Source organism: Hypanus sabinus, chromosome 9, assembly GCF_030144855.1.
Source record: "Hypanus sabinus isolate sHypSab1 chromosome 9, sHypSab1.hap1, whole genome shotgun sequence".
Lineage (NCBI taxonomy): Eukaryota > Metazoa > Chordata > Chondrichthyes > Myliobatiformes > Dasyatidae > Hypanus > Hypanus sabinus.
In genome coordinates this window covers 1743478-1763011 of record NC_082714.1, presented here as the reverse complement: position 1 = coordinate 1763011, position 19534 = coordinate 1743478, and the positions used below count along the sequence as shown (strand labels likewise).

Here is a 19534-nt window from a genome sequence, read left to right as displayed (position 1 = left end):
GTCAAGTCTTGTGCCTCAACTTAGGGTGCTGCTTATCATCTCCACCCCAAAGAATCTTGAATGCCTCCAACAACTTCTATTTCCCCGAATGTACCCCCTTAGGACACGTAAGCACCCTGTTGAGGATCACCGATGATTGAATATGAAATGAAGAGTCCTTAAAAGTGAGTCCATAGATTGTGGGAACATTTCAGTGATGGCACAAGTGAAGTTGAATGAAATCCTTTGGTTCAAGAGTCTGATGGGTGAGGGATAGTAACTGTTTCTGAACCTGATGGTGCATGTCCTAAAGCTCCTGTACCTTTTTCCCAATGGCAGCAGCAAGAAGAGAGAATGGCCTGGGTGGTAGGGGTCCCTGATGATGGATGCTGCTTTCCAGTGACATTGCTGTATGTCATTGTGCTCAATGGTAGGGAGGGCTTTACCCGTGATGGACTGGGCCATATCCACTAATTTTGTAGAATTTAACGTTCAAGAGCATTGGTGTTTCCATAACAGGCTGTGATGCAGTCAGGCAACCAACATACTCTTCACCATACATCAATCAAAGTTATAGATGTCATACTGAATCTTTGCAGACTCCAAAGGAAGTAGAGGCGCTGCTGTGCTTTCTTTGTAATTGCATTCACGTGCTGGGCCCAGGACAGATCCTCTGAAATAATAACACCAAGGAGTTTAAAGTTGCTGACCCTCTCCACCTCTGATGCCATGATGAGGACTGGCTCGTGGACCTGCAATTTCCTCGTCCTGATGTCAACAATCATCTCCTTGGTCTTGCTGACATTGAGTGAGAGGTTGTAGTTTTGGCACTGCTCAGCCAGATTTTCAGTCTCCCTTCTATATACCTTTGATTAAGCTAATAACAGTGGTGTCATCAGCAAACTTGAATATGGCGGTGGATCTGTGCCTAGCCTCACAGCCAAGCTGTAACATAGCTTCCTGGCTTTGTACTAATAACGGCAAGCATGCAATATGTCTTCTTAACCACCCTATCAGCCTGTGTAGCCACTTACAGGGAGTGATGAACTTGGACCCCAAGTTGGTAGCTGGTCTGCTGACAGTTGTTCTTTGCTGGTTGTCTCCCCCCAGATGAGTCGTGGAAGAGGAGGCGAGAAACCAGTGAGGGAGTCTCCGAGGAAGGAGCTGGTCAGTGGCACCTGAGGACCAGCGCCAGCGAGCCCCATGTCTCCTCCTCCAGGGTCCGCTCCCTGTACATGAGGAAGAGTGTGTCTGTGGATGAGCACCTGGGCTGGCTGGAGTCTTCCCACGATTCCTCAGGCAGCAGGGTGAAGGTCAAGCTCAGGAGGAAGTTGGTGAGTGAAGTGCCCTCTGATTTATACTGGGGATTGGGATGTGGTGTGGATGGAGGTGTCTGACTGACAGGTGAGGGGAGAGCAGGTAGGTAGTGGTGGATTGGGCTGACAGGAGGAGACAGGCCAAGTGTGTCTGTCAGGTGTTCTGTTGCTGCACTCCCCAGGTGGAGGAGTTGCTCTGGCGTGACCATGTGGATTGGTGAATCTAAGGTGGCCGATTGGTCAAGTCTGTGGAATACTATCAGAGCTAGATCTCTGAGTGACCAGTTTAAGTGTTTTGGAACTTGGTTATAATTTGGGCTTTGTATTTTTACTGAAAAATGATCCAGTGCGTTCCTGGTATATCTGACAAATAAACTCTTCTCGGGCTTCTAGCCGGATACAGGTATCCATTTTAATCGACAATTCAATGACAAATTCTGCCTCTGCCATCTTCATCAGGGATGATGCCTGGGCATGTTTAGTCCAGTGCTGGTTAGTCCTCATCCAAATCAGGTTTCCACTGTCTCACCTTGTTTCCTATCGAATTCTATTCTTACTCTTACTCTGCTGTTTTAATATTTCACGGTTTATCAACTTTATTCACCATATACTCTTAATGGCTACTTTATTACATACCATGGCCACTGAGTGTATATGGCAAGTATATTTTTGTGGTCTTTTACTACTGTAGTCCATTCACTTCAGGATTCAATGTGTTGTGCATTCAGAGATGCCCCTCTGCACACCACTGTTGTAATGTGTGATTATTTGAGTTACTGTCACCTTCCTGTCAGCTTGAACCAGTCTGGCCATTCTCCTCTGACCTTTCTCATTAACAAGGTGTTCTCGCTCACAGACCAATTGAATCTTGACCATGTCGGTATGTTTTTATGCATTGAATTGCTGCCACATGATTGGCTGATTACGTATTTGCATTAATAAGCAGATGTACAGTCTCCAAATGTATTAGGGATTTGCTGTGGTGAGTTGGTCACGGTGTGAAATGCAATACAAAACAACGTTCAAAAACTATAAAGAATAACTACTTATGTAAAAATACTGAGAGGTTACAGTACAAATATGGAATAAAATATGCATCAATACCAACATGTATTTTCAATGTAAACAGCACTATAAACAGTTGTTTAAAGTGTTCACAGTGCAGTAATGGAGATAATAGATAGAGAGGTGGTGCGGGCGAACTAGAATGGCTGATTAGATTAACTGTTGGGGGGAAGAAACTTTTAAGTGTGAAGTTTTTGTTTTAGAGGCTTTCCAGACTGGTGCTTTGGAGAAAGGAGTAACACAGTACTGTAGTGGTTAGACCATAAGACATAGGAACAGATTTAGGCCATCTGGCCCATCGAGTCTGCTCTGTCATTTCATCATGACTGATCCTTTTCCCTTCTCCTCCTCAAACCCAGTTCCCAGCTTTTACCCTGTAACTTTTGCTGCCACGTCCAATCAAGAACCTATCAATCTCTGCCTTAAATACACCCAACGACCTGGCCTCTACAGCTGCATGTGGCAACAAATTCACCACCCTTTGGCTAAAGAAATTTCTCTGCATCTCCGTTTTGAAAGGGTGCCCTCTATCATGAGGCTGTGCCCTCTTGTCCTAGACTCTCCCACCATGGGAAACATCCTTTCCATATCTACTCTGTCTAGGCCTTTCAACATTCAAAAGGTTTCAATGAAATCCCCTCATCCTTCTAAATTCCAGTGAGTACAGACCCAGAGCTGTCAACCGTTCCTTGTATGATAACCCTTTCATTCCTGGAATCATCCTTGTGAACCTCCTCTGAACCCTCTCCAATGCCAGCACATCTTTTCTCAGATGAGGGGCCCAAAACTGTTCACAATACTCAAGGTGAGGCCTCACCAGTACCTTGTTAAAGTAATGCCGTTACAGTGCCGGTGACTGGGGTTCAATTCCCTCTACTGTCTTAAAGAGTTTGTATATTCTTCCTGTATGCCCCTTGGGTGCTCCAGTTTCCTCCCAAATTCCAAAGATGTTTGGGTTAGGAGGTTAATCGGGTGGCATGGTCTCGTTGGGCTTCAAGGGCCTGTTATGTCGTGTGTCTAAACAAGAGGCAGTGTGCAGAGTGGTTAATGTCATTTACCTCAGGAACTGCAGCAATACTTGTATTTCTGAAATCTCTGAAGTGTTCTGGTAATGTGCAGGAGTCTGCTGCTGTCCAGAGATTCCCATGAGTCCCCATTCAGGGATTCAACCCACAGACATTCCCAGTACAGAGACAGTGGTTTGTATAGGGACACAATTACAGCCTATTTACTGCACACATCATAGCACATTGGCATCGGAAAGCATCTGAACAACTGAAGTTTCAGAGAGACCTCATAGTGTTTAACCAGGAGCACACTCAGCAATCCATTTTCTTTATAAAAACACGAAATGCTGGCAGAACTCAGCAGGCCAGACAGCATCTATGGGAGGACGAAATGTCGTTATTACCTCCTCCCATAGATGCTGTCTGGCCTGCTGAGTTCTGCCAGCATTTTGTGTTTTTTATTTATTTCCAGCATCTGCAGATTCACTCGTGTTGCCTCTGTTTTCTTTATGTAGTTCTATCAAACTGACGCACATTCATTCAGAACCAGTGTCTCGTCTCGCAGTCAGTACCCGTGTCCGTGTGTGAGGATTACGCGGTCAGCTGCTCAGCATCCATGTTTGTGTGTGAGGGATCAAGAGTCTGATGGCTTAGGTGTAATAACTGTTCCTGAATGTAGTTGTGTGGGTCCTGAGGCTCCTGTACATCCTTCCTGATGGCAACAGCAAAAAGATACCTTGGCCTGGATGGTAGGGGTCTCTGGGTGCTGCTTTCATGCGACAGAGCTCAATAGGGGGAGGGCTTTACTTGCTATGGACTGGGTCATTAAGAGGTCAGCAGGACATGATGGGTGGAATGGCCTGTACTATGCTGTAAAGTTCTGTATCCTGACGGGTGGGTGTGGGAGCGCTGTGTCCCAGTCTGTTACTGAGGATGTGGGATGGGCTGTTGGTGCTGATGAATTAATGATGCCCGGTGAGATCAGCTGGGATGCCTGATCTCTGTAGGGAGCTGTCACTCTGCCAGTGAGACACTGAACAATGTCATTACCAGGTAATTAGTGAAGGCAGGTAAACAGTCTGCGGGCTCGAGTTTCACAGGGACCTGTCGCACCGAAAGGGAGGTGTGGAGTGTTGGTCACCATTGGTTCCCTGTGTTCAGGTAAGGCTGTGTTCATCTGATCTCTGAGGTGTGATTTGTGTGACTGGTACCTGTTGGCAGGGACCTAGTGGAGACGACACGAGAGCCCTACACTGCTTCACGCTGTGGATGATCTCACTGCGGGTGTTCCATGTGGGTGGTCTTGCTGGTGGTGAGGTTTGGCATGTGGGGGTCACGCGGTCAGTGCCCGCGCCGGTGCGTGAGGGGTCACGCGGTCAGTGCCCGCGCCGGTGCGTGAGGGGTCACGCGGTCAGTGCCCGCGCCGGTGCGTGAGGGGTCACGCGGTCAGTGCCCGCGCCGGTGCGTGAGGGGTCACGCGGTCAGTGCCCGCGCCGGTGCGTGAGGGGTCACGCGGTCAGTGCCCGCGCCGGTGCGTGAGGGGTCACGCGGTCAGTGCCCGCGCCGGTGCGTGAGGGGTCACGCGGTCAGTGCCCGCGCCGGTGCGTGAGGGGTCACGCGGTCAGTGCCCGCGCCGGTGCGTGAGGGGTCACGCGGTCAGTGCCCGCGCCGGTGCGTGAGGGGTCACGCGGTCAGTGCCCGCGCCGGTGCGTGAGGGGTCACGCGGTCAGTGCCCGCGCCGGTGCGTGAGGGGTCACGCGGTCAGTGCCCGCGCCGGTGCGTGAGGGGTCACGCGGTCAGTGCCCGCGCCGGTGCGTGAGGGGTCACGCGGTCAGTGCCCGCGCCGGTGCGTGAGGGGTCACGCGGTCAGTGCCCGCGCCGGTGCGTGAGGGGTCACGCGGTCAGTGCCCGCGCCGGTGCGTGAGGGGTCACGCGGTCAGTGCCCGCGCCGGTGCGTGAGGGGTCACGCGGTCAGTGCCCGCGCCGGTGCGTGAGGGGTCACGCGGTCAGTGCCCGCGCCGGTGCGTGAGGGGTCACGCGGTCAGTACCAGTACCTTGACAATAAGTACTCATGTTTGAGTACTGTTGGGGGGGACAGCCTACCTGGTGGGAGTGACAGTGGCCGGGCCTCCGGCACAGAGGACGGCCCTGTAGCTCAGAAGGGTAGGGTTAGAAGAAAGAGGTCCATAGTAATAGGGGACTCAATAGTCAGGGGCTCAGACAGGCATTTCTGTGGAGGTGACCGGGAGTCCCGGATGGTAATTTGCCTCCCTGGTGCCAGGGTTTGGGATGTTTCTGATTGCGTCCAAGATATCCTGAAGTGGGAGGGTGAGGGGCCAGAGGTCATGGTACATGTAGGTACCAATGACATAGGTAGGAAGGGGGAAGAGGTCCTGAAACGAGAGTATAGGGAGTTAGGAAGGCAGTTAAGAAGAAGGACCGCAAAGGTAGTAATCTCGGGATTACTGCCTGTGCCACGCGACAGTGAGAGTAGGAATGGAATTAGGTGGAGGATGAATGCGTGGCTGTGGGATTGGAGCAGGGGGCAGGGATTCAAGTTTCTGGATCATTGGGACCTCTTCTGGGACAGGCGTGACCTGTTCAAGAAGGACGGGGTACACTTGAATCCTGGGGGACCAATATCCCAGCAGGGAGGTTTGCTAGGGCTACAGGGCAGACTTTAAACTAGTAAGTTGGGGGGGGGCAGGAATCAATTTGAGGAAACTATGGGAGAGGAGGTTAGTTCACCAGTAGAGCAAGTAAGTAGACAGTGTGTGAGGGAGGAAAGGCAGGTGATGGAGAAGGGATGCGCTCAGCCCAAAGATGTAGGGGAGAAGAAAGAAAAGGATAATAAATTTGAATGCATTGTTAGGAATGAAAAGAGAGGAGGAGGTGGAGAGTATCTTAAATGTATCTATTTTAATGCTAGGAGCATTGTAAGAAAGGTGGATGAGCTTAAAGCGTGGATTGATACCTGGAATTATGATGTTGTAGCTATTAGTGAAACATGGTTGCAGGAAAGGTGTGATTGTCAACTAAATATTCCTGGATTTAGTTGCTTCAGGTGTGATAGAGTAGGAGGGGCCAGAGGAGGAGGTGTTGCATTGCTTGTCCGAGAAAATCTTATGGCGGTGCTTTGGAAGGATAGATTAGAGAGCTCCTCTAGGGAGACTATTTGGGTGGAATTGAGGAATGGGAAAGGTGTAGTAACACTGATAGGAGTGTATTATAGGCCACCTAATGGGGAGCGTGAGTTGGAAGAGCAAATGTGTAAGGAGATAGCAGATATTTGTAGTAAACACAAGGTGGTGATTGTGGGAGATTTTAATTTTCCACACATAGATTGGGAAGCTCATTCTGTAAAAGGGCTGGATGGTTTAGAGTTTGTGAAATGTGTGCAGGATAGTTTTTTGCAACAATACATAGAAGTACCAACTAGAGATGGGGCAGTGTTGGATCTCCTGTTAGGGAATGCGATAGGTCAGCTGACAGGTGTATGTGTTGGGGATCACTTCGGGTCCAGTGATCACAATAGCATTAGCTTCAATATAATTATGGAGAAGGACAGGACAGGACCTAGAGTTGAGATTTTTGATTGGAGAAAGGCTAACTTTGAGGAGATGCGAAGGGATTTAGAGAGAGTGGATAGGGTCAAGTTGTTTTATGGGAAGGATGTAATAGAGAAATGGAGGTCATTTAAGGGTGAAATTATGAGGGTACAGAATCTTTATGTTCCTGTTAGGTTGAAAGGAAAGGTTAAAGGTTTGAAAGCACCATGGTTTTCAAGGGATATTAGAAACTTGGTTCGGAAAAAGAGGGATGTCTACAATAGATATAGGCAGCATGGAGTAAAGGAATTGCTCGAGGAATATAAAGAATGTAAAAGGAATCTTAAGAAAGAGATTAGAAAAGCTAAAAGAGGATACGAGGTTGGTTTGGCAAATAAGGTGAAAGTAAATCCGAAAGGTTTCTACAGTTATATTAAAAGCAAGAGGATAGTGAGGGATAAAATTGGCCCCTTAGAGAATCAGGGTGGTCAGCTATGTGTGGAGCCGAGGAAGATGGGAGAGATTTTCTTCTCTTCGGTATTTGCTAAGGAGAAGGATATTGAATTGTGTAAGGTGTGGGAAACAAGTAAGGAAGTTATGGAACCTATGACAATTAAAGAGGTGGAAGTACTGGCGCTTTTAAGAAATTTAAAAGTGGATAAATCTCCAAGTCCTGATAGGATATTCCCCAGGACCTTGAGGGAAGTTTGTGTAGAGATCTTTCAGATGTCATTAGAAACGGGGATTGTGCCTGAGGATTGGCGTATTGCTCATGTGGTTCCATTGTTTAAAAAGGGTTCTAGAAGTAAGCCTAGCAATTATAGACCTGTCAGTTTGACATCAGTGGTGGGTAAATTAATGGAAGGTATTCTTAGAGATAGTATTTATAATTATCTAGATAGACAGGATCTGATTAGGAGTAGCCAGCATGCATTTGTGCATGGAAGGTCATGTTTGACAAACCTTATCGAATTTTTTGAAGAAGTTACGAGGAATGTTGATGAGGGTAAGGCAGTGGATGTAGTCTATATGGACTTCAGCAAAACCTTTGACAAAGTTCCACATGGAAGGTTAGTTAAGAAGGTTCAGTCGTTGGGTATTAATGCTGGAGTAATAAAATGGATTCAACAGTGGCTAGATGGGAGATGCCAGAGAGTAGTGGTGGATAATTGTTTATCGGGATGGAGGCCGGTGACTAGTGGGGTGCTTCAGAGATCTGTTTTGGGCCCAATGTTGTTTGTAATATACATAAATGATCTGGATGATGGGGTGATAAATTGGATTAGTAAGTATGCCGATGATACTAAGGTAGGAGGTGTTGTGGATAATGAGGTGTGTTTTCAAAGCTTGCAGGGAGATTTATGCTGGTTAGAAGAATGGGCTGAACGTTGGCAGATGGAGTTTAATGCTGAGAAGTGTGAGGTTCTACATTTTGGCAGGAATAATCCAAATAGAACATACAGAGTAAATGGTAGGGCATTGAGGAATGCAGTGGAACAGGGAGATCTAGGAATAACAGTGCATAGTTCCCTGAAGGTGGAGTCTCATGTAGATAGGGTGGTGAAGAAGGCTTTTGGAACGCTGGCCTTTATAAATCAGAGCATTGAGTACAGAAGTTGGGATGTAATGTTGAAATTGTACAAGGCATTGATAAGGCCAAATTTAGAATATTGTGTGCAGTTCTGGCCACCGAATTATAGGAAAGATATCAATAAATTAGAGAGAGTGCAGAGACGATTTACTAGGATGTTACCTGGGTTTCAGCAATTAAGTTACAGAGAAAGGTTGAACAAGTTGGGTCTCTATTCATTGGAGCATAGAAGGTTGAGGGGGGATTTGATCGAGGTATTTAAAATTTTGAGAGGGATCAATAGAGTTGATGTGAATGGGCTGTTTCCATTGAGAGTAGGGGAGATTCAAACGAGAGGACATGATTTGAGAGTTAGGGGGCAAAAGTTTAAGGGAAACACGAGGGGCTATTTCTTTACTCAGAGAGTGATAGCTGTGTGGGATGAGCTTCCTGTAGAAATAGTAGAGGCCAGTTCAGTTGTGTCATTTGATGTAAAATTGGATAGGTATATGGACAGGAAAGGAGTGGAGGGTTATGGGCTGAGTGCGGGTAGGTGGGACTAGGTGAGATTAAGAGTTCGGCACAGACTAGGAGGGCCGAGATGGCCTGTTTCCGTGCTGTGATTGTTATATGGTTACCTGCGCCGGTGCGCGGGGGATCACGCGGTCAGTGCCTGCGCCGGTGCGCGGGGGATCACGCGGTCAGTACCTGTTCAAGGTTCAAATTAAGTTTGTTATCAAAGTACATATATGTTACCATGTAAAAGCAAGAATAATGCTGAGACTTTGGTGAGGCCTCACTATTGTGAACGGTTTTGTGCCCTTATCTTTGAAGTGATGTACAAAATAGAGGGTTTTTTTTGGAACAGAGATGAGGAATTTTTTCAATCAGAGAGTGGTGAATCTGGAATTCTTTGCCACAGGCAGCTGTGGAGGCCAAGTCTTTATGTATATTTAAGGCAGAGGTTGATACAATTCTTGATTGGTCAGGGCATGAAGGGAAGGCAGACAATTGGGGTGAGAGAAAATTAGTGATGAAATGGCGGAGCAGACTCATGGGCCAAATAGCCTCAATCTGCTCCTATATCTTCTGATCTTGTACAACAAAGGGCATGGGTTTAAGGTGCTTAGAAGTAGGTACATCATCGTTCCTGATGGCAACAGCAAAAAGATACCTTGGCCTGGATGGTAGGGGTCTCTGGGTGCTGCTTTCATGCGACAGAGCTCAATAGGGGGAGGGCTTTACTTGCTATGGACTGGGTCATTAAGAGGTCAGCAGGACATGATGGGTGGAATGGCCTGTACTATGCTGTAAAGTTCTGTATCCTGACGGGTGGGTGTGGGAGCGCTGTGTCCCAGTCTGTTACTGAGGATGTGGGATGGGCTGTTGGTGCTGATGAATTAATGATGGCTGGTGAGATCAGCTGGGATGCCTGATCTCTGTAGGGAGCTGTCACTCTATCAGTGAGACACTGAACAATGTCATTACCAGGTAATTAGTGAAGGCAGGTAAACAGTCTGCGGGCTCGAGTTTCACAGGGACCTGTCGCACTGAAAGGGAGGTGTGGAGTGTTGGTCACCATGGCAGTGATGCCCAGGGTTTCTCTCTACTGCCCATGGACAGGAGTCACCAGCAGTTAGGACGGGGAGTGGGTGTTCAAATGATGGAGCTGTATGTTTGGGTAAGGCTATTTTCATCTGATCTCGATGTGGTGTGATGTGTGTGACCGGCTCTGTGTCTCACGGTGGGGACAATGACATGCCAGGCTTGCTCTGCACTGAGTGCTCTCCTTGTTGGTGGGCTTGCTGTTGTGTGTGGTGTATCTCACTGAATGGGTAGGCTATGCTGTGGGTGGTCCCTCAGTGCGTGGTGCTGTGAGGATCTCACTCTGGGTGGTCTCATTGTGGATGGTATCACTGTAGGTGAGGTCTACAATGTGGGGGCCTCCCTGTAGTGGGTCTCACAGTGGGTGGCATCAATGTGTGTGGTCTCGTGGTAGGTGGAGTTTGTGCTGCGGGTGGTTTCATTGCGGGTGAGTTCTCACCATGTGCCAGGTCTTGATGCTGAGGCTGCTAAAGTTGTTTCCTTTGTGGTACCACAGAAGCGGTTGGTGTGGTGCCCACAGGACGGTGTGACGGAGCAGTGTGTATTGTTGTGACTGGGCATGACCTGGTGTTTGGGTCAGTCTGTACACAGCTATCCCGGACGGTGTGACGGAGCAGTGTATATTGTTGTGACTGGGCATGACCTGGTGTTTGGGTCAGTCTGTACACAGCTATCCCGGACGGTGTGATGGAGCAGTGTATATTGTTGTGATTGGGCATGACCTGGTGTTTGGGTCAGTCTGTACACAGCTATCCCGGACGGTGTGACGGAGCAGTGTGTATTGTTGTGATTGGGCATGACCTGGTGTTTGGGTCAGTCTGTACACAGCTATCCCGGACGGTGTGACGGAGCTGTGTGTATTGTTGTGATTGGGCATGACCTGGTGTTTGGGTCAGTCTGTACACAGCTATCCCGGACGGTGTGACGGAGCAGTGTATATTGTTGTGACTGGGCATGACCTGGTGTTTGGGTCAGTCTGTACACAGCTATCCCGGACGGTGTGACGGAGCAGTGTGTATTGTTGTGACTGGGCATGACCTGGTGTTTGGGTCAGTCTGTACACAGCTATCCCGGACGGTGTGACGGAGCAGTGTGTATTGTTGTGATTGGGCATGACCTGGTGTTTGGGTCAGTCTGTACACAGCTATCCCGGACGGTGTGACGGAGCAGTGTGTATTGTTGTGATTGGGCATGACCTGGTGTTTGGGTCAGTCTGTACACAGCTATCCCGGACGGTGTGACGGAGCAGTGTATATTGTTGTGACTGGGCATGACCTGGTGTTTGGGTCAATCTGTACACAGCTATCCCGGACGGTGTGACGGAGCTGTGTGTATTGTTGTGACTGGGCATGACCTGGTGTTTGGGTCAGTCTGTACACAGCTATCCCGGACGGTGTGACGGAGCAGTGTATATTGTTGTGACTGGGCATGACCTGGTGTTTGGATCAGCCATCCCTGTGAGTGCAGGTTCAGACTATCCTGAGTCCGGCCTCGTTTTGGTGGATGGTAACAGGAAAACTGTGGAAGGATATTATGAAGCCAAGTTGTGGGATTGCAACCTTTATATTAATGGTGAATGTGAAGGTGGTGGAGGATGAAAGGTTGGAGACACGGCTTTACTACAGGAGTTTAAATCAGTACACACCCCACTCTGCAAACTCTGTGTTCGTGTTCGATTGTTGTCACTCACACCAGGTTGCTGTAAATTCATTGTGAGTCTGGAACTTGCACAATAAACGTGCCAATAATAAACACCAGCCATGCATGCAGTCCTGACGAAGTGTTTTCTCCTGAAACATCAATTCTTTATTCCTCTCTGTAAATGCTACCTGACTAGTTGAGTTTCTGTGTTATGTGTTTGTTGATTTCGACAATGACAATAGGAACCTGTGCAGGAAAGTTTTTAAAGTGGAGAAGCCATTGCACTGAAAAAGCAGATTCACTCTCTCAGCCTCAGAAGCCCTATTCCAATGGTACGAGTGATTGTCACAACTGGTTGCAGTGGATGGCCAGGTGTTACGATGAATGGTGGCATACATTCGCATAAGAGATTCTGCAAATGCTGAAAATCTAGAGCATCAGGATTGGAAAGGATGAGGGCAGAAGGCAGAATAAGATGGGCTGGGTGCAATGGTGGGGTATCAAAGGCAATGCTGAAGTGACAAAGCAGAAGTTCAGGGTCTGAGAATGTGCCAATTGCACTGAGAAGGGGATGCAAAAAAAGTCAGGTTCAGCTCCTGTATCATCTCCCAGGAAGTAGAGGAGTGGATTGGTAGCAGGTGTCCTTGATGATACTGTCAGCCCGACTGAGGAAATGCACCATGACGAGGCACGAGACCAGTGGATGCGATCTGTGCCCTGTGGTACATTGTAGGCTGTCTCTCAGAATTGACAGTGACCGGCTTCCACTCTTGTTGTGTGGAGCCTGAGGAGACCACAGTGAGGCGGGCAAACTCTTCCATACAGTGGCGGGAGAAGTCAGAGGGGTGTGGGCAGTTTGTGAGAGGGTGCTCACGCAGGAAACAGGTTATCTTTATTTACTGCATACACTTGGGTCCTGCAGTTGGATGCTGGCATTGGAGAGGGTCCAGAGGAAGTTTATGATTCTGGGAATGAAAGGGTTGGCATATGAGGAGGGTTTGATGGCTTTTGGGCTGTACTCACTTGAGTTCAGAATAATGAGGGGAGATCTCATTGAATATTGAAAAGAATAGACGTGCAGAGGATTTTTCCTGTAGTTGGGGGAGTCGAGGACTAGAGGGCACAGCCTCGGAATAGAGGGACTTCCATTTAGAATGGAGATGAGAAGGAATTTCTTTAGCCGGAGGTGTTGAATCTGTGGAATCCATTACCACAGATTGCTGTGGAGTCGTCATTGGATACATTTCAAGTCAAGTCATTTTTATTGTCATTTCGACCATAACTGCTGTTACAGTGCACAGCAAAAATGAGACAACGTTTTTCAGGACCATGGTTTACATGACACAGTACAAAAAACTAGACTGAACTGCGTAATAATAAAAAAAAACACAAAGCTACACTAGACTACAGACCTACCCAGGACTGCATAAAGTGCACAAAAACAGTGCAGGCATTACAATAAATAATAAACAGGACAGTAGGGCAAGGAGTCAGTCCAGGCTTTGGGTATTGAGGAGTCTGATAGCTTGGGCGAAGAAACTGTTATATAGTCTGGTCATAAGAGCCTGAATGCTTCGGAGCCTTTTCCCAGACGGCAGGAGGGAGAAGAGTTTGTATGAGGGGTGCGTGGGGTCCTTCATAATGCTGTTTCCTTTGCGGATGCAGAGTGTAGTGTAAATGTCCGTGATGGCAGGAAGAGAGACCCTGATGATCTCCTCAGCTGACCTTGCTATCCGCTGCGGGGTCTTGCGATCCGAGATGGTGCAATTTCTGAACCAGGCAGTGATGCAGCTGCTCAGGACGCTCTCAATACACAAACCCTGTAGAACATGATGAGGATGGGGGTGGGAGACGGACTTTCCTCAGCCTTCGAAAAAAGTAGAGACGCTGCTGGGCTTTCTTTGCTATGGAGCTGGTGTTGAGGGACCAAGTGAGATTCTCTGTCAGGTGAACATCAAGAAATTTGGTGCTCTTTACGATCTCTACCGAGGAGCCGTCGATGTTCAGTGGGGAGTGGTTGCTCCGTGCCCTCCTGAAGTCAACAGCCATCTCTTTTGTTCACATTCAGAGACAGGTTGTTGGCTCTGCACCAGTCCGTTAGCCGCTGCACCTCCTCTCTGTAAGTTGACTCGTTGTTCTTGCTGATGACACCACCACGATGGTGTCATCGGTGAACTTGATGGTTCAAGCTGTGTGTTGCAGCACATTTAAGGTGAAGGTTGATTGGTTCTTCATTATTCAAGGTGTCAAAGGTTACGGGAGAAGGTAGGAGAATGAGGTTGAGCGGGATAATAAATCAGCCATGATGGAATGGTAGAGCAGACTCAATGGGCTGAATGGCCTAATTCTGCTCCTGTGTCTCATGGTCTTATGATGTTGAACACAGCTGTAGTTGATGAACAGCTGCCTGATGTAAGAGTTCCTGTTGTCCTGATGGTCTGGAGCAGCTGTAAAGCCAGAAAAATTATGACTCGCGGCAGTTTGGTGCTTTGAGTAGTGGCCATTCAGTGTTTGGGATTGATTGGGAAGAACAAATTAAAATAGGGCAGGGGCAATCTGAGTGGCCATCGTTGGAGTGGTCAGAGTAGGAGTGGGCTTTTTGATGTTTTCGCTCTTCGAGGCTTCAGTGAGGAGAAGCTTGAATGAGAAAAGGCAAAAAGCTGCATGTGGAGGTTTTCCCTTCTCTATTGTTGCTCAGTTAGGAACAGTGCAGTTCCCAGGCATGATGATGGAAAGCTCTTGTGGGATGTGGGAAGGCAGGGAGATCTCCAGTGTCCATGACCACTACAACTGTGAGAAGTGCATCCAGCTGAAGCTTCTAACACTACACGTTCAGGAGTTGAAGCTGGAACTGGACAAACTCCGGATCATTTAGGATGCTGAATGGCTGCTGGATAGGACATATAGAAAGGTCGTTACACCAAAGATGCTGGACACAGAAAATGAGTGACTGTCAGGAAGGGGAAAGGGGTTAAACTGCTAGTGCAGAGTACTCCTCTGGCCATACCTCTCAACAACAGATAGACCATTTTGGATACTGTTGTGGGGTATAATCTAGCAGAGGAAAGTCTGCACTGAACTCTGGCACTGAGTCTGGCTCTGTAACTCAGAAGGGAAGGGGAAGAAGAGGTGAGCTGTAGCAATAGAGGTTCATTAGCTAGGGGAATAGGAAAGAAGTTCTGTGGACAACAACAGGATTCCTGGATTGTATGTTGCCTCCCAGGTGCCAGGGTCCGGGACATCTCGGACCAAGTCCTCAGCATTCTTAAGTGGGAGGGTGAACGGCGAAGGGTTGCAATCCATGTAGGTACCAATGCCGTAGATAGGAAGAATGAAGAGGTTCTGCATAATGATTTCAGAGGTATGTGCGAAGTTAAAGGGCAGGACCTCCAGGGCTGTGATCTCAAGGTTGTTCCCTGCGCTAGTGAGGCCAGAAATGGGAAAATTATCCAGGTTAACACATGGTTAAGGAGTTAGTGCAGGAGGGTGGTTCTTGGATCACCTTAATTTCTGGGAAGGTGAGTCCTGTGGAGGAGAGCTGATTTACAGCTGAACTGGAAGAGAACTATTATCCAAATGAGAAGGTTTATTCGTGCTGCACAGAGTTGGGAGGGTGGGAAAGGGGGTTAAACTAGAGTTGCAGGAGGATAGGAACCAGAGTGCCAGAACAGTTAGTGGAGCGATTGTGGAGACAGATGTTATTAAGACCTCAAACCAAGTCAGGAATCAAAAGTTTGAGCATGGTGTGACTAGTGTCCTGAGCTGTGTATATTTCAATGCTAGAAGTATCGTAGGAAAGGCAGTTGAGCTTGGAGCATGGATCGATACCTGGAATTGTGATATTGTAACCATTGAGGTTGGTTGCAGGAGGGGCAGGACTGGTAATATTCCAGGGTTCTATTGTTTTAGATGTGACAGAGTGGGAGATATTAAAGGAGGAGGGATAGCATTACTAGTCAGGGAAAATTACTGGACAGGACAGACTGGAGAACTTATCTAGTGAGGCATTATGAGAAATAATAAATAATAAAAATAATAACTGAGAAATAAGAAAGGTATGACTGTGGTGAACTATGTGCCTGTCGGGACACGCCCCCTGCTGACTGCTCCTGTGGCTCCTCCCACAGGCCCCTGTATAAAGGAGATCTGAGGCCTGACGCTTGGCCTCAGTCTCCAAGACATTGTATGATAGACACTCACTCCTGGTTCCTTCTTCCAGTCAATAAAAGCCGATATCTCGCCTTACGTCTCAGTGTGAGTTATTGATGGTGCATCAATGACCACGTTAATGAGGCCATATTACAGACCAACTAACAGTCTGAGGGATTTAGAGGAACAAATTTGTAGACAGCTCGTAGACAGTTGCAAAAATTATCAGGTTGTTGTAGGTGATTTTAACTTTCAACATATTGATTAGGACTCCTGTGTTGCAAAAGGACTAGATGGGATAGAGTTTGTCAAATATGTTCAGGAAAGCTTTCTTAATCAGTACATGGAAGTCCCAAGAAAGTGTGCAATACTTGATCTGCTATCAGGGAATGAGACAGGGCAGGTGACGGAAGTTTGTGCAGGGAAACACTCTGCATCCAGTGACCACAATGCCAATAGTTTCAAAGTAAATCTGCAAAGAGTTAGATCTGATCCACGGGCTGAGATTCTAAATGAGAGAAAGGCCAGTTTTGATGGTATCGGAAATGATCTGGCAAGTGTGGATTGGGACGGGCTGTTTTCTGGCAAAGGTGTCCTTGGTAAGTGGGAGGCTTCAAAAGTGAAATTCTGAGAGTACAGAGCTTACATGTGCCTGTCGGAAATAAAGGTAAAGATATCAGGTATAGGGAACCTTGGTTTTCAGGAGATATTGAGGCCCTGGTTAAGAAGAAAAAAGCAGGTGCATAGCAGGTTAGGCAGTAGGGACAAATCAGGTGCTCATTGAGCATAAAAATAGAGAACACAAGAAAGAAGTCAAAAGTGCTAAAATTAATGCATGAAGTCGCTCTAGCAGACGAGGTGAAGGAGAATCCTAAGGGATTCTACAGATCTGCTTGGAGCAAAAGGATTGCAACAAACAAAACTGGTCCTCTAGAAGATCGAAATGGTAATCCATATGTGGAACCAAAGCAGATGGAAGAGATCTCAAATAAATTTTTTGCATCTGTATTTACTCAGGAGAACTGAAGCAAATTGGCATCAACTGCATGGACTCTATACAGATTACATAGAAACATAGAAAACCTACAGCACAATACAGGCCCTTCGGCATCGTAACTGCCTCCACCACTGTTGCCAGCAAACCATTCCACACATTCACCACTCTGCATTTTAAAAAAAAACTACCCCTGACATCTCCTCTGTACCTACTTCCAAGCACCTTAAAACTGCCCTCTCGTGTTAGCCATTTCAGTCCTGGGAAAAAGCTTCTGACTATCCACATGATCAATGCCTCTCATCATCTTATACACCTCTATCAAGTCACCTCTCATCCTCCATCGCTCCAAGCAGAAAAGGCCAAGTTCACTCATCAGGCATGCTCCCCAATCCAGGCAACATCTTTGTAAATCTCCTCTGCACCCTTTCTATGGTTTCCACATCCTTCTTGTAGTGAGGTGACCAGAACTGAGCACAGTACTCTAATGAAGACATTGCAGTTGGACATTCAGTTGGGAAGTTGAAATTCTAGATCTTTTTAACATTAAAAAAAGAGGCATCAGATATCCTAGCAGGTATGAAGGTGGATAATTCACCGGGGTTTGAGGAGATGTACCCGTCTCATCAAGAGAAGCTTGCAGAAGAGATTTGGATCTTGGTTGACATGATGACAGGTGACAGCAAATGTGGTTCATTTATTGAGGAAGAGCAGTAATGGTAAAACAGGTAATTATTGGCCAGCAAGTCTAATGTCCATTGGCAGGGGAATTATTGCAAGAAAAAAAATTGCAGGAGCACGATTAATCTGCAGCTGGAAAGATGGAGATTAACCGGGGAAGTCAGCACAGATTTGATGGCAGGCAATCCTGTTTTTGAAGTGATTTGAAGAGGTAACTAAATATAATGTGATTGATGTGGTTTGCACAGACTCTGTATGACCTTTGACAAGTTCCTAAATGGAAGGTAGATACAAAAGCAGGCTGGTAAATTGGATTCAACATCTTCTTGGTAGGTGTTGGTGGGGAGGGAAGGTGTTGCTTGAGGTAGCGAAGCAGATATGAGTAATTTTCTTCATTTACCCATGTTTACAATATCAGAGTAGAAGGCCTTGGCACAACTTTATAATACTCTTGGTCAGGCCAAAGCTAGAGTACTATAGTCACCACACCATAGGAAGGGTGTTGTTGTACTAGAGGGGTCACGGAAGAGAGTGTTTAGGACATTGAAATACTGGAGGAACTCAGTAGGTCGAGCAGCATCTGTGATGGAAGTGGACTGTTGGCATTTTGGGTCAAGTCATTTGGCCTGACATGTGGACTAAACATCCCTACTCCACAGATCTGCCCAGCCTACTGAATTCCTTCAGCATCTGTGGAGGAAATTGCCATTTTGGGTTTTTTGTCCCATACACCAGCATCTGCACTCGTGTTTAACAGGGCATTGCCAAAAAGAACTCGGCGAAGCTGGGTTCGCTCTCCCTGGAGCAGAGGGACTTGAAGCAGGGCTGGATGGAGGTGTTGAAAATGATGAAAGCCACATTTAGGGTCAATAGCGAGATAACTATTCCCCATAACAGAGGTGTTGGAGGCCAGCAGGTAGAGGTTTTAGGGGAGCAGTAAGAGGTTTACTGCTTTGAAGGCATTAGAATTCCTCCTAGATGGTGTGTGGAATCAGGAACACAGCCTGAGGGGGTGGTAGCAGTAGAGGCTGTCGTGTGTTTAACCACCACATAAACCTCCATGACAGATTACAGACCCAGTGCTGGTCAATGGGATGAGTGTCCATGGTACTTGGTTGTCAGGATGGACAAGGGCAATTATTTCAGATGTGGTGAACTGAGGGGGGTTTTAGCACTAGGACACCCAGCAGGGTCTGTGGAGCTGGATGACCTCCACCTCCGCTTACAGAGACCAGGAGGTATTATGGTGTGTGCAGGCAAAGACTAAACCCATGTGGAGGAAAGACAGACTCCGATGTGGAGATGTCATTTAAACCACGGTGGCCTGGCAGGTGATACTGTGAGGTGTAACATTCTTAAAGCTAGAACCCAGCGACAGCAGCTAATTGGGAGTCCTCATCACAGAATGCTGAAAACCCATGCCAGTCAAAATGAACTTAATAAGATTAAACAATAGGTTTCAATAAGTTCATTTAACGTCAGAGAAAAGTATACAACATATGTCCTGAAAGGGCTTAATGAACTCTCGTTAAGACAACAATGAACAAATAGAGGTGCCCTGGAAAGCTCAATGCTCTATGGCTCCCCGCACAGGCTGGAAGGGCTTATGACAGGGGAGATGTAGGGGAGGGAGGGGGATACAGAGACGGGTAGGGGAGTTGGGGCCAGATGTGAGTTACAGAGACAGAGAGCAGTTTAGGGGCCAGAGGGTGTTAGATGGGGAGGGGCATAGAGTTAGAGAGATAGGGAGGGGAGGGCTATTGGGGCCGAAGATGGTTACAGAGACGAGGATGGGGGTGTAGGGGCCAGAAGGGGTTACAGAAATGAGGATGTAGGGGTCTTAAGGGGTTATAGAGACGGGAAAGGGCATAGGGACAGGATGGGGTTATAGAGGCAGGAGGTTTGTAGGGTGCAGAGGGGGTTACAGAGTCAGGGAATGGCAGATGGACCAGAGGGTATAATCTTTTGTTGTGAATATC

The 19534-nt window shown here is 47.4% G+C and overlaps 1 protein-coding gene across 1 annotated transcript in view; it reads left to right on the top strand.

Annotated features, from left to right (window-relative positions):
• Positions 1–19534, top strand: part of LOC132398992 (ankyrin-repeat and fibronectin type III domain-containing 1-like) — a 755630-nt gene that overhangs the window by 134593 nt on the left and 601503 nt on the right. Inside the window, exon 3 of the mRNA XM_059978830.1 lies at positions 1090–1313. Coding sequence (XP_059834813.1) covers positions 1215–1313 — 99 coding nt within the window. The 5' untranslated portion in view covers positions 1090–1214. The remainder of the gene's footprint in view (positions 1–1089; positions 1314–19534) is intronic.